Source organism: Caloenas nicobarica, chromosome 3 (assembly GCF_036013445.1).
Source record: "Caloenas nicobarica isolate bCalNic1 chromosome 3, bCalNic1.hap1, whole genome shotgun sequence".
In the NCBI taxonomy this organism is placed as follows: domain Eukaryota; kingdom Metazoa; phylum Chordata; class Aves; order Columbiformes; family Columbidae; genus Caloenas; species Caloenas nicobarica.
In genome coordinates, this window is record NC_088247.1 from 52,834,266 (window position 1) to 52,846,606 (window position 12,341).

General features: G+C 41.0%; 1 protein-coding gene across 3 annotated transcripts in view; it reads right to left on the reverse strand.

The window, feature by feature from the left end:
- Positions 1–12,341, reverse strand: part of CEP85L (centrosomal protein 85 like) — a 151,443-nt gene that overhangs the window by 22,079 nt on the left and 117,023 nt on the right. For all 3 annotated transcript variants that reach the window (XM_065630892.1, XM_065630891.1, XM_065630893.1), the window contains exon 4: positions 10,385–10,506. In XM_065630892.1, the coding sequence (XP_065486964.1) occupies positions 10,385–10,506 (122 nt within the window). The remainder of the gene's footprint in view (positions 1–10,384; positions 10,507–12,341) is intronic.

A 12,341-nucleotide genomic window follows, 5' to 3' on the forward strand; every position in this document is an offset into this window, starting at 1 on the left:
CTTTCTCTGATCAGCTGCTAACACACTCAGCTCTTCCCAAGGGTTCGAGATGTTCTAAAAAAAGATTAAATTCACTTTTTTGGGGGTTTTTTTTGGCCACAGATGCTAGAGCTACACAGCTGCACTGCATCAAACTGACTTACTCCTTTTCCTGTAACTTTCAACGCAGGAATTTCATCACTCAGTCTTACACAGGAATGAAGTCTTCAGAGACTGAGCTCCTCAACCTTTTGTGATTCCAGAAGCCATCTGCATACCAGTGGGTGCAGGCTGTGGTCTGAGCTCAAGGCATGTGGGAATCTGACAGGAGCCCACCCTTGACACTCGCGTTTACAGAAACCAGACCACCGCTCACACAACCAGGTTCAAAGAAAATTCTGTACCTAAGCACCATGGAAACGACTTTCCTTCACAAAATCCCTGATTTGTTTTGGTTTTTTTCCATGAGTGGGTGTTACAATTCTATGTTGATGGCAAAGAGTTATTGGCATATTACATGAACATCATGGGAGTTCTCACATAGTTTTATTCAGCTCCTCTGTCTAAAGAGAAAATACTCCATAAATTTCTCTTCGTTTGTCTTGACATGTCCCCCGCTTACACTCAGACTTCAGGAGAACAGAAAAGGAGGCAACAGCCTTCTCTAAAGCCATCAATCAACCAAAAAGATTGAGAGGGGAGAAAACTTTGTTAAAAAAGTCACAAAAGGCAGGAGGAATGAAAAACATCCTCTTGGGAGGGACATTTAAAAGTATTCCTTATTTAAATTGATGCTTCAGAAGAACATGTCATTAAAAGATGTATAAACTTGAACTCTTCTATCCAATCAATTAATACAAACATTACACTAATAACATTGTTTTCACGAACAGTTCTGGCATAAATCTTTCCAGCTGTCCCTCAAAGTGTAATATTGTCTCCAGGAATGGGATGGCAGTGCAGAAGCAAACAGACAAAAAGAGAACTGAAACTCCTTTTGACCTAGGAGAAGACTCTCTGGTACACAGAAGACCATGGCAGTTACCCACAGAAGAGTTCTACAATGAAGACACTGAAGGCATTGTCAAGTATTTTTCTTCAGATACAATGATTTTAGGGCTTTTTTTTTTCCCCCTCAAAAGCAACCTGCTTGTTGTATTTTCACTACCATTACTATCATTATTACTTTTGTTCTAAAAATTTCACTGATACCCTGGACTATGCCTTTTCAACCAATTTTTTGAACCTCCAGCAACAATTTATAAATATCCTGAGATGGAATCCTCCCTGTGCTGCTCCCAGGTGCACTCTTTCCGAGAGAACTCAGCTGAAGTGACAGGTTATCCAACATACGTGACTTAAGTGTTCTATGTGCTCTGGGGTCCCCTATAACCACCTGTTTTGTCCCAATTCCCATACGTCAGTTATTCACACACTAGCTAGATTATTTATGGAAAACTCCACTATTTTCACAACGTAATGACTTTGGCTTACTTCCAGGTCTTGTAAAACGCACACATCTTTTGTTCTCTTTTCTTTATTTCATTGTGCATTCTTAATTTTTGTAAACAATATTTCAAGGCTTCAGTCATGTTTCACTACTGCAGATCGATGACACATTACATGGAAGGAAAAGTTACAAACCTAACATGGCAGATCACAGACTTTTCTCATCTTTCCAGAATTGCCAACTATTATCGCTACACAAACCGCTGGCACTAGAGACTAGGCTACCTAAAATGTTGATTCTGCAAAGCTATTTTCATGGCATTTAAGGAGAGCAGTTCTCCTTACCTGGCTTCCTGCCTGCCACAGATACCTCCACTCCCAGAGGGACAGAGGGACATCTCTGTGGTGAGCCCAACAATTTAAATCAAATCAAAGCACATCAATTATCAGGAAGCTAAAAGCCCACACTTGAAGGACTGAAACCGATGAGGTGACATATGCCAGCATGGTTCTGGCAGGTCTCTGCCAATGTCTTTTGCTGCAGAAGAAAGTAAAAGCCCTTGATCTTGAACATTGCTATGTTTGGGCAGAAAGTCAATTCTGAGCAGCAAGCATTTGAGAAGGGTGGTTCACTAAATGTCTCAAACTTCCACCTTTCTCATGCTGAGGGGATGGAGGGCAAAAGTAAGTCCCAGCATACTTTCAACCAGTTATGCACCTAAGGAAAACAAACACTCTTTTTAAGCCCTTGCAAACAGCAAAACAACCCACCAGCAACCCTCTTCTTTTGTAACACAACAATTAGCATGGCCTAACATCAAATAACTGCTTCTAGCTTGCCTAAAGCCAGGTCTGCAAACAAGCAGCTCACTTTCAGTCAGTATATGGAGATGACAAGAAGAAAATGCACTAAACATTGTGCTGCCCCATCTGTTTGGGGACAGGCTGCTGGTGTTCCTGCTATGCCCTGGACATCAGCCCTCAGCCCCTCACCAGATCATGGCCCCCTGTCCACCAACTCAGGCTCCCCAGGAACCCCTGGCCCTCGTGGGACTGGAAGGGAGAGAGCAGAGTGAGAAGTTACTGGGGTTGAAGGAGCTGTGGGGTTAAAAACAGGGACAGCCACCTTGTAATCTGAACAATGCTGGCCCTGAGCAAAACTGTGGGGCTGGTCCCTGGAGCTGGGGCCCTGGGATAACGCTGAAGGCGAGGGACTGACTAGGGAGGGCTGCTGAGGAGGAGAAGCAAGAGTCCAGGCAGCACAGCTGGGGCTCTCCATCCCCTCTCCTGCACACCATGGGTACTGCTCAGCCAAGCTGCCACAGCTGGAACAGCGACCCACCCCCTGCTGTGCCCACCCTGGCACTGCTGTGCCAGCAAGAGTTAGTGCTCTTCTGCACATCCGAGAAGGGAGAAAGGCAGGCCAAATACTGGCCTTAGTGGTAAGAGCATCACCGCACTGGGACACTTGTATTTAAAGACTGGACTTAGAAATGTGGGCTAAGGAATGACCAAAAAAGGTTTCACATGTGTGTTTCAATTACGGGTCTACTAAATTTGCAGTCTCTCTGTCCACAGACAGTAAGGGGCTGCTTCTGGTGGTGCATCTTCCCTGTGCCACTGTTCTCTGCAGACAAACACGGGGAAGGCAGCATACTGTGCCCCATGAAACTGCAGCCAAGCTCCCTCCATCCAGGGTGACTGTGATTCTACTTACAAAGCTGGCTAGAATCCAGAGGAAGACTACTGCTGCCACTTGACGCTAACTGGATCCATTCAAATCAGCAGGGGGAGGAGGGGCACAGATATCGATTTTGATTCATTTGTAGTTCTGTCCGTTAGGTCAAACAATCCCCTTTGAAAGCTCCAGTCAGCACGAAGGACATGAATAGGAGAGAACAGCACTCAGCTGAACACACATAAGCCTGGACTGTCTTCAGAGAGCAGCATTAATAATAAATAAGCTGCTTAATATACAAATTGCTTCTGTGTATGTCTCAAAAACATTAATATGAGATAACTGACATTCACATCATTTTCTCATATTCACACAGGACAAGCGGACTGTGGACATGTGCTTACACAGGACAGACACTCATATATGCATTCGTCTGGAAATAAACCACATTTTCTTCAACCTGGGACCAACTCATCTGTTCTCTATAAACCCATCCTACCCTCACTTATTCTAACACGAAAGAGCATTTAAAAACCCACATCTGCCAGAGAAGCACTTCTTGCCCTCAACTTTTAAGAGCCTTCAATTAGTGTAAATCTAAGTCCTACACTACAAATCAAGATAAAGGTCCAGGCTCTTCAAACGCTTCAGGGACTTTAGAAGAGAGCTTCTTCCACCACAGAAGGGACACTAGTAACTTCATAAAAAATAAAATAACAATTGGTGCTTACCTTCAAAAGTCATGAGTTAATGAGAATGACTTGTTTTAGGTGAAAATGCTTGAGCAGATTTCTCAGAATCAGGATACAAAGTAAATATAATATGGATCCTTGTGTATTACAGATATAATTTATTCCACTCCACAGTTGGAGGTATGCTGCTTTCTTTTGCTGCTTACGAAGTTGGATACTAATTTTTATATCCCTTTGTTTTAAAGGCATGATCCCTTGGGACCAGAAGTGCAAATGTGCAGCGTACTGATAGGGAAAGAGATCAGTAGTAAACAAAGTCCTGAAAACAATGTGAATACATTTTCTATAATTTGGAAGACAATGCCAAAAAATTCCAGCATCAGCAAAGCTCATGAGAAAAAAATTATCTCAAATTTCCTATGCAATAAAGTCTGGGGGTTGGGTGAAATTAAGAGCCTGCAGTTCAAAGTGAATACTATCTTCCTACCAGTCACAGGAGAACTTATCTTGAAGAAAAGATGGGAACACTGCTGCTCGGAGTCCAGAGTTGATCTCTGTTCTGGAGGGACTGTTATTAAGTGACTTTTCTGGCTTGCATAGGAATTTGAAACGCAAGCCTGGCCCACAGGAGGTAAGCTAGTGCTGAAGCAAGGCAGGCAGGAGCACAGTCAGCAAATGCACTCTACTTTCCAAAATGCTCCAGGCTGCTTAGTCAGGGGTTGTGCAGCAGAGTGGGACACAGACATAACTGCTCAGAGGACTGCACCCTTCCTCCCATGGGGGGAGCTTTTCAACTCCTGCAGTCTCCTGACAAGACAAATAAAGAGCAAGCCTTGCACCTCCCCTGCTGTTCTCAGCTCTGCCAAATACTAGAACTTCCTAAAGATACTTCGATCCATAGGACAGAAAATGGCTGAGCATCAGTTCCATAGAAAAGGGCCTGGGATTGCAGCTGACCGAAAGCACACGATGTTGTACAGCAAAAGGCAAACACTACACCAGCACGGTCTGTGAGGCAGATGAGCGCTCAGCCGCAGGGAGGCCTTGACCGGCCAGTTTGGACGCTTCAGGGAAGAGGTACTCCTCAGCTGGAGGGATCTCAAGGAATAACAAAAGCTACCAGAGGTCTAGAAAATATGACCTAGGCGGAAAGACTAAGTCATATTAGGAAAAGTTTCCTAATGTTTCAGCTAATTACAGCAAGGCTGCAGAACATCTGCTATTGCAGATAGCAACAGCACAGACATCTACCAGGAGTGACACCACTACAACTTGTCTTCCCTAGGGCCTGGAAGAAAGGTTAGATAAGTCCTTTCTAGCCCTACACTCTCTCACTAATGCCAAGATATACACCATTATGTGAAAACTAATGCTAACAAATTCCATTTCATTGATATTACTAGTATTTACCTCTGAAAGGGTGAACTTTTACAACTGCTGAAACAATTACTCCACATCAAAACCTTCCTGGAAGTTTACCAGCCCAAGATACAAGAGCTTCAACCACAAGCTACCTGGGTGACTGCTGATACCAGAAGATAAATGCATCTTTTTTGATCTATTATTGCAAGCGAAGAATATTTTACACAGCAAGACACTGAGGAGGTTCCTCACAGCCCTACTCCCTGCACAGAACTCCCAGTTACACATGCATGTGTTCAGACCATGGGTGGCAAAAAACTTCAAAGCTTCCTCAAAAATGATATCAAATTATCACTCAAGTGGATATGCTAATGCTACAGATCTTAACAGACCATCTCGAGAGAATAAAAGCTTTACACCAGAAGTAACATGAGTGCTACCAGAGCCCATACAGTTTGATGTCACCTGCTGAAGTCAGGACAACTTGACACAAGGCAAAGAAAGTCTAATTCTATTGTCCAAATGAAAACATCATAATTCAGCTACGGATGGAAAGCTAGTGATTTGGCAACTTGTTTTAAGAATGTGAATGTTCTTATGCCTTGAGGAATGACAGCTATTCACTAAAATTATACTTCTGTATCTACTCTTCCTTAAAAAGCTGTTCAAATGCCCTTAAGCTGTCTGGCAGAGAACATCACATGCACAGTGTTACTCTCAGCAGCTGATGTCATATGTTCAGATATTTGGCATTTATTCACACACGCCCTATATGCAGTCCCTGCCAAACTAGCAGTGCCAGGACCACACTAGAGACATCTACGGTGGTTGGCCAGTCTCAAGAGGCATTCGCAAGCGTACCAGATGCTGTAATTTCAGTGTTGTTGATGTACTGAACAGAGGAGCAACACAAAAGAATTAAAATGTGATGCTGTAATTTTCTAAACCAATACAAACACTGTTGGCTCCCTCTGGTGCTAAATATAACGTAGTGTTACACACTAAACTGCCAGAGTAGTAAGGCAATGATAAAATCCAATCATTTTCTACAGTAGGTGACAGACATTCCAGTAGTAAGTGTTACAGCAGCAGATTTCATCTTACAGACAAAATCATTAAATCCTTATTCACAGCCTGTAGCAACAGCTTTTAGATGGAGAAGACAGGACACACACCTTTAAGTAGTGACATGGCAACCCACGCACGCACGTGCCAGGTTCCCTTCCTCACGCCATGTTTTTGATTCCTTAAAAGTATGGTCTCCATCCCATTTTTTTAAGAGCAGACAAACAATTTCAAGCTCTGATTCATTAAACTGGCAGTGATTCCTGGAGTAGTTTTAAAAGGCAAACCAAAACCACTTTTAAATCTACCCATTTATGCTGTGTATACTTATGCTTAAAAATATACATTTGTGATGCCAAATGGACTTACAAATCAAATTGATTTTAACTGATTATTACTAAATCTGCTGTTTGATACAGTGTGTGGAATAAAAATCAAACCACTTGATCTATTCACAGATGCAAGTGGCTGTTTGGGTTTTTAAAAATTCTTTGCACAGCTTTGAATTTCCAGTGATACAAACCATCTAAATATGATGACTTACACTGAAAACAATATTCCTTGTATAATTTTTAATGACTATTTGAAACTTGCTTCCCACTATTCCAGACTGTTAGATTTCCAATGCAAAATAAGGAGGTTTAATAATCTAATCCAGAAGGGCTGGATTTTGGTTGCCTCTTTACCATCATCTGGAAAGAAGGGAAGCAGGCAGCAGGTTTTCCTTCCTTCTCCTGCCCCTCCTCTCTTTCTTACCAAGATTAAGGTAGAACAGCTGAATGATACTGCCCTGTACAGAGCCCTGCACATTTTCTACTTATCAACAGATTTAAGCACCGCTATGCAGAACAAGGTGTGTGGTGCCAAATCATGTTGGTCTCCTGCACCTCCCAGATTAGCAGGATCTAATCTCTCCCCCATCTCTCTCCAGCTTTTCTCCCCGCCCAGAATTAAGCAAGTCTTGCTGGCATCCTCCAGTCACCAGTTTGTAAATTCAGCATCAATTCTGTAATTTAACTACCACCATCTTGAATCCTAATTAACCACACTTTAGCAAACTTTATATTTTTATTTTAGGTCACTATTCCCAAATAAATTCAAGTTCTGCAAAGAAGTTTTAAGCAAGCTCAGGAAGACTAGGAGCTGGAAGACTCATGTGTACTCATGTGTTAAATCTGGAAAATAACAAATTTTCACTTAGCGCCTTGAAGAACAGTATTATTCACACTTCAGTCTTCTTAATACCCTACCTAATAAGAAATATAACAGTAGTGCTTTATAATGGGGTTCTATTTCTACAATTTTGGACAGCAGCTATATATAATTTTCACCATGAGTGAAACCAAAAATATTTTTGTCATAGAAAACACTACCTCTTCTTAAAAATAAAAAACCACACCTGTTGTAAAATCTTTCTAAATATGCAACATCACTTTGTACTAATTAAAACAGATGGGCTTTATTATTTTAAAATAACTTTACTTCATTTTAAAATAATAACTTTCAAGGCAAATATTTTGCCCAAATGGAGGGTTCAACATTCAAAAAAATCCCTTTTCTGGGATGTATTATTATACTGCATTATTATAATTTACACCATTCTTAACTGTAATACCAAGTGTCTACTTAAAGGAAATGACTGTAACATCACTAAGTGGTCTTTTGTTTCCCTTCGATAGCTTCCAAAGCGTATTTTGCCTTTTCAGTTGAATGAAAAGGAATTATGTCAACTGAGTTTCGCTCATAAATCCAGAAAGAACTGTTTTCACTAAGTTGCACAAAAGTATGACTTGTACAAAAAAGGAACCAGCACACTGCCATTGGATATCAAGAAATAGCTTTTCTTCCTCAACATGGACAGTATCAAGTAACATCAGCAGGCAACCAGATTACAAACTGTCACTTTGGAAACTTCACTCTTGACTGTAAACGTATTTCCAGAGTGTGAAGAATAATGTGAACTGCTTCTTTAGTTGCCATTGTATAACAAGCCTCCACGGCGAGCACAGAGGATGACGTGCTCAGCAGAGGCACCGCAGAGAGCCCCAGCCATTGTGGGCAACGCGCTGACTAATGCTGCTGACAGCTTGGGCCCCGAGAGGTGGGCTGCAGGTTATATAGCATCACTACTGGTATAGCAAGCCTGAAAAAAAAAAAAAAATCTGTAATTTAGACAGCTTTTAAGCAGCTGATCAAAAGGCTCTGACAGAGGAGATCTAAGCAACAGTTCAGAATAATTCCATTTTTAAGTGCTTATTGCCTTGGGAGACCACTACCTCTACAGCAGAGCTGGCAGAGTGGGATGGTGTATCTGTGCCTCAGCTGCTGCAGTTTGTAACTTTATACTCCACCTTCAGATGCAGGGGCAGGTAAACACATCTTCACATGCCACAAACTGGGGAAGCTGATGCTGACCTTCATCACAGCAGGTCAAGGGAGGCTCCTCTCCTCCTCTACTCTGCCCTGGTGAGGCTGCATCTGGAGTACTGCATCCAGTTCTGGGCTCCCCATTTTAAGAAGGACAAGGAATTACTGGAGGGAGTCCAGCAGTGGGCTACGAAGATGATTAGGGGACTGGAGCACCTTTCTTATGAGAAGAGACAGAGAGCTGGGTCTGTTCACCCTGGAGAAGAGGAGGCTGAGAGGGGATCTCATCAACATTTATAAATATCTCAAGGGTGGGTGTCCAAGAGGATGGGACCAGACTCCTTTCAGTGGTGCCCAATGACAGGATGAGGGGCAATGGGCACAGACTGAAGCACAGGAGGTTCCATCTGAAAAAGAGGAAAAACTTCTTTACTTTGCGGGTGCCAGAGCACTGTCTAGAGAGGCTGTGGAGTCTCCTTCTCTGGAGACATTCAGGACCTGCCTGGACACATTCCTGTGCAATCTGCTCTGGGCGAACCTGCTTTAGCAGGTGGGTTGGACTAGGTGATCTCCAGAGGTCCTTTCCAACCCCAACCATTCTGTGATTCTGTAACCACCACAGTATCAGCAGAGGTACTGGCCAGATTACATGGGGACAGAAACATGTTCATCTTAAACCACTGCAATTCCTTGCTCTGTTGCAACAGAGAGAGGAACAGATCTTGCACAAGCATAATTTTCCATGTCCCAAAGTAAATCATGCCCGAGTTGTCTATCTCCACTCATTAAAAGAAAGGAACTGCTAGATGAAATATAAAAACATTCACAATGGATGCCTGACATTACTGTTATCAACACACACCTGCTTTACACAGTTCTCATGCTGTGGAGCAAACTGTCAATAAGAGGGCACAACTATTTCAAGATCAGAACAACCACTCCTCTTTCAGCCAAGAGCCAAGAGTTTATTATCAAAACACAGACTAAGCCAAATGATAATTAGGTCAAATATAAAAATGCCCTTCTTAAATGTCCTACATCCAAACTCTGCAGCTCCTGATGACATCTAATAATTTAGCTTGAGCTTCATTAAGCTCAAGCCCTTTACTAAAAGCACATTTGCCTTGTTAAGCCTTCATTTTCTCCAAACAACAAGAACTCCATTAATTACTTCAGATATACTAGAAACTTCACAGCAGTGAGTTGCTACCAAGGCCCATTTCAGATTGATAGCAATTTTAATAAGAAGTGATGTATTTACTGACATGTAGATCCTGGATGTAATATTTTATTATCTGAATAATATTAACAAGCATTTGCAGAGGATTTTACCACTGAACGTTACTGCAAAGGCCAGTTTCTCAAAGCATTATCAACTGGCTTCAAATACATTGCATCACTGTACTTGTTATGGAAAAGAAAAATCAGTGCAGTTTACCATTTTTTGTCTTTCATTCCAAGACCTGTACAAGCAGAAAGATCTCTGATACCACCCCCTAGACTGGTAAGACGTGAAGATGGGGAAGCTGACAGCAGAACTGGCTGTCTGTCTCACTCTCCCTTTTCCATTGCAGAGGCATTAAACCCTGAAATAAATTTCCAATTCTGTAAAAGACTTTTAGCCAGCTACCAGCCTTCTCTCCTAGCAAGGATTAGCTCACATATTTGTGCATAAATATTTTCTGGACTGGAATCTGAAAATTTTACTCAGTAAGCAGCTCTCCTGAAAGTTTCTACATCATAGCTTTTACATTATCAAGCCTAATCAATGCAGCAGAAGCAGGCTACTCACCGATCGATCACAATCTCTTTCTGTCTTAGCAGCCCCTCTTTAATTTTCATTAGAGATTCCCAGTTGCTGAAGTCCTGATAGCTGGTAGCTGGGTAACTTTGACGAGATGTTCCTGTTGGAACCTGCATAAAATAATTGTAGAATTAGCCTCCAAAACAGTAAAGATAAATGCCTTAATATCTACGAGGATATTTAGTAGTTTGTTGTTTCAGAAACCTAACCATAGTTTTCCAGTTTAACTCAGGCTTGCTTTATTTAGAACAATTGGATTTACAAACAAGTTTCTTGAAACAAACTTGAGTCACAAGTGTCAGTGATTTAAAAATTATTTTATCATTTCTCTCCTAAAGAATTCATAGCTCTGAAAGCAGTTTGAAATGAAAAGCTCATTTAGAATTTAAGTACTTAATTAAGATGAACATGACAAAATGTTCATATCCTGCTGCAATGCTGTAGTGCTACAAACGAGGTAGCTTAATAGCTTTAGACCTGCTGGTAACTGCAGATAACAGTTACCATTCTTTTCACTTGTTTGACTCCCACCTGTAACTTTAGCATTCAGAGAAACTCCCCTAGATTTATGCCTACTTAAAAGACAGAATATGGAAATGTAACTCTGGGTAAATTTGAACTGTTTTCAAGAATAAGTTTCACAAACAACATGTTTCAGGCTTTCCTTTCATCTTCACAAAAGCCAGGCTATGTCTCTCAACAAACTGAGTATACTGGTTGAACTAAATACGAAAACCAACAACATTACAGTTTGGAAGTAAACACCTAACTGGGATGTTTAATCAAGACATTTTTATACTCAGAATAGAAAAAACATTACAAGTATTTGTATCAGGAATTCACATAAGGGAAGGTTTAAGTTAGAACTTCTGTGATCAGACTGAGGGATCTCAGCATCGTCTGCCGTGAGGTATCATCTAATCTTCTACCAGTTTTTTTACCACTGAAAAAAAAATTTCTCTTTTTATTATCTAGGAGGCATCCTGGGCTATGTTGCCTTTTTATGTTTTTGGAAAAGAGTAGCGGGGAAAAAAAAAAAAGTGAAAATAAGGCTATTTTTTTTGCTAAGTTTAAATAGATTTTAGGATATTTTTACTTGTGTCACTCTAAAATGTTTTAGATTTCATTTGAAGCTACAATAAACTGTATTAAGACCCAGACATATCACCAACAACCAAAATCACATAAACATCTGCTTGACTTTGAATTCTAACACGGAATGGAGAGACTTCATTGCCTAAATCCCCGTACCACGATGTGCTGAAGTCAGGAACCAACTACTGACAGCTGTGGTCTCTTCTGTAAGCTGAAAAAGTATTTTTTCCCATCCAGGCCTTAATGACTGGATAACCGGTGTTCTTTGAGGAAAAAAGTAAAATGTGAAATAATATTGAAATCAAATCTTACCTTAAAAAGGTTCACTGATTTGTGACTATGGTTAATATTTCTTGTCCTATGCTCATTCATTATAACATCCCACGGGCAATAAAAAACATGAAACATTTGAAAATTTTTTCAATTTTTGCACCTAAAGAAGTGCCTCCTACAACTGCTTACTAAAGCATATTCTAGATTTGAAACTTTCATGGGAATAAAACATGCCACATTTGCAATTTCTAGGAAGTCAGTCCACTAAACCTACACTTGTTCAAGGAAGTTCTGTCAAAGATGGCACCGTGCTCTGCTGGGAAGCGAGGAATGGCAAAGCTAAGTGTTGCTTGGATAAAGATCTATCACTCATTTCTTAACATTTGCAATTGATTTAACAGTTGTCTTGCTTCATTTTTCATGCACAATGATCAATATTAGCATTAAAAAATCCTAAATTAGTGATATCGCCTTGGCCTTTTTTTTGTTTGAGCAGTACTCTAATGAGAAAGATAGCAAGCCATGATTCTTCCTGTAAGTAATACATGTGCAGAGTCTGTAAGGATCAATGAATCTA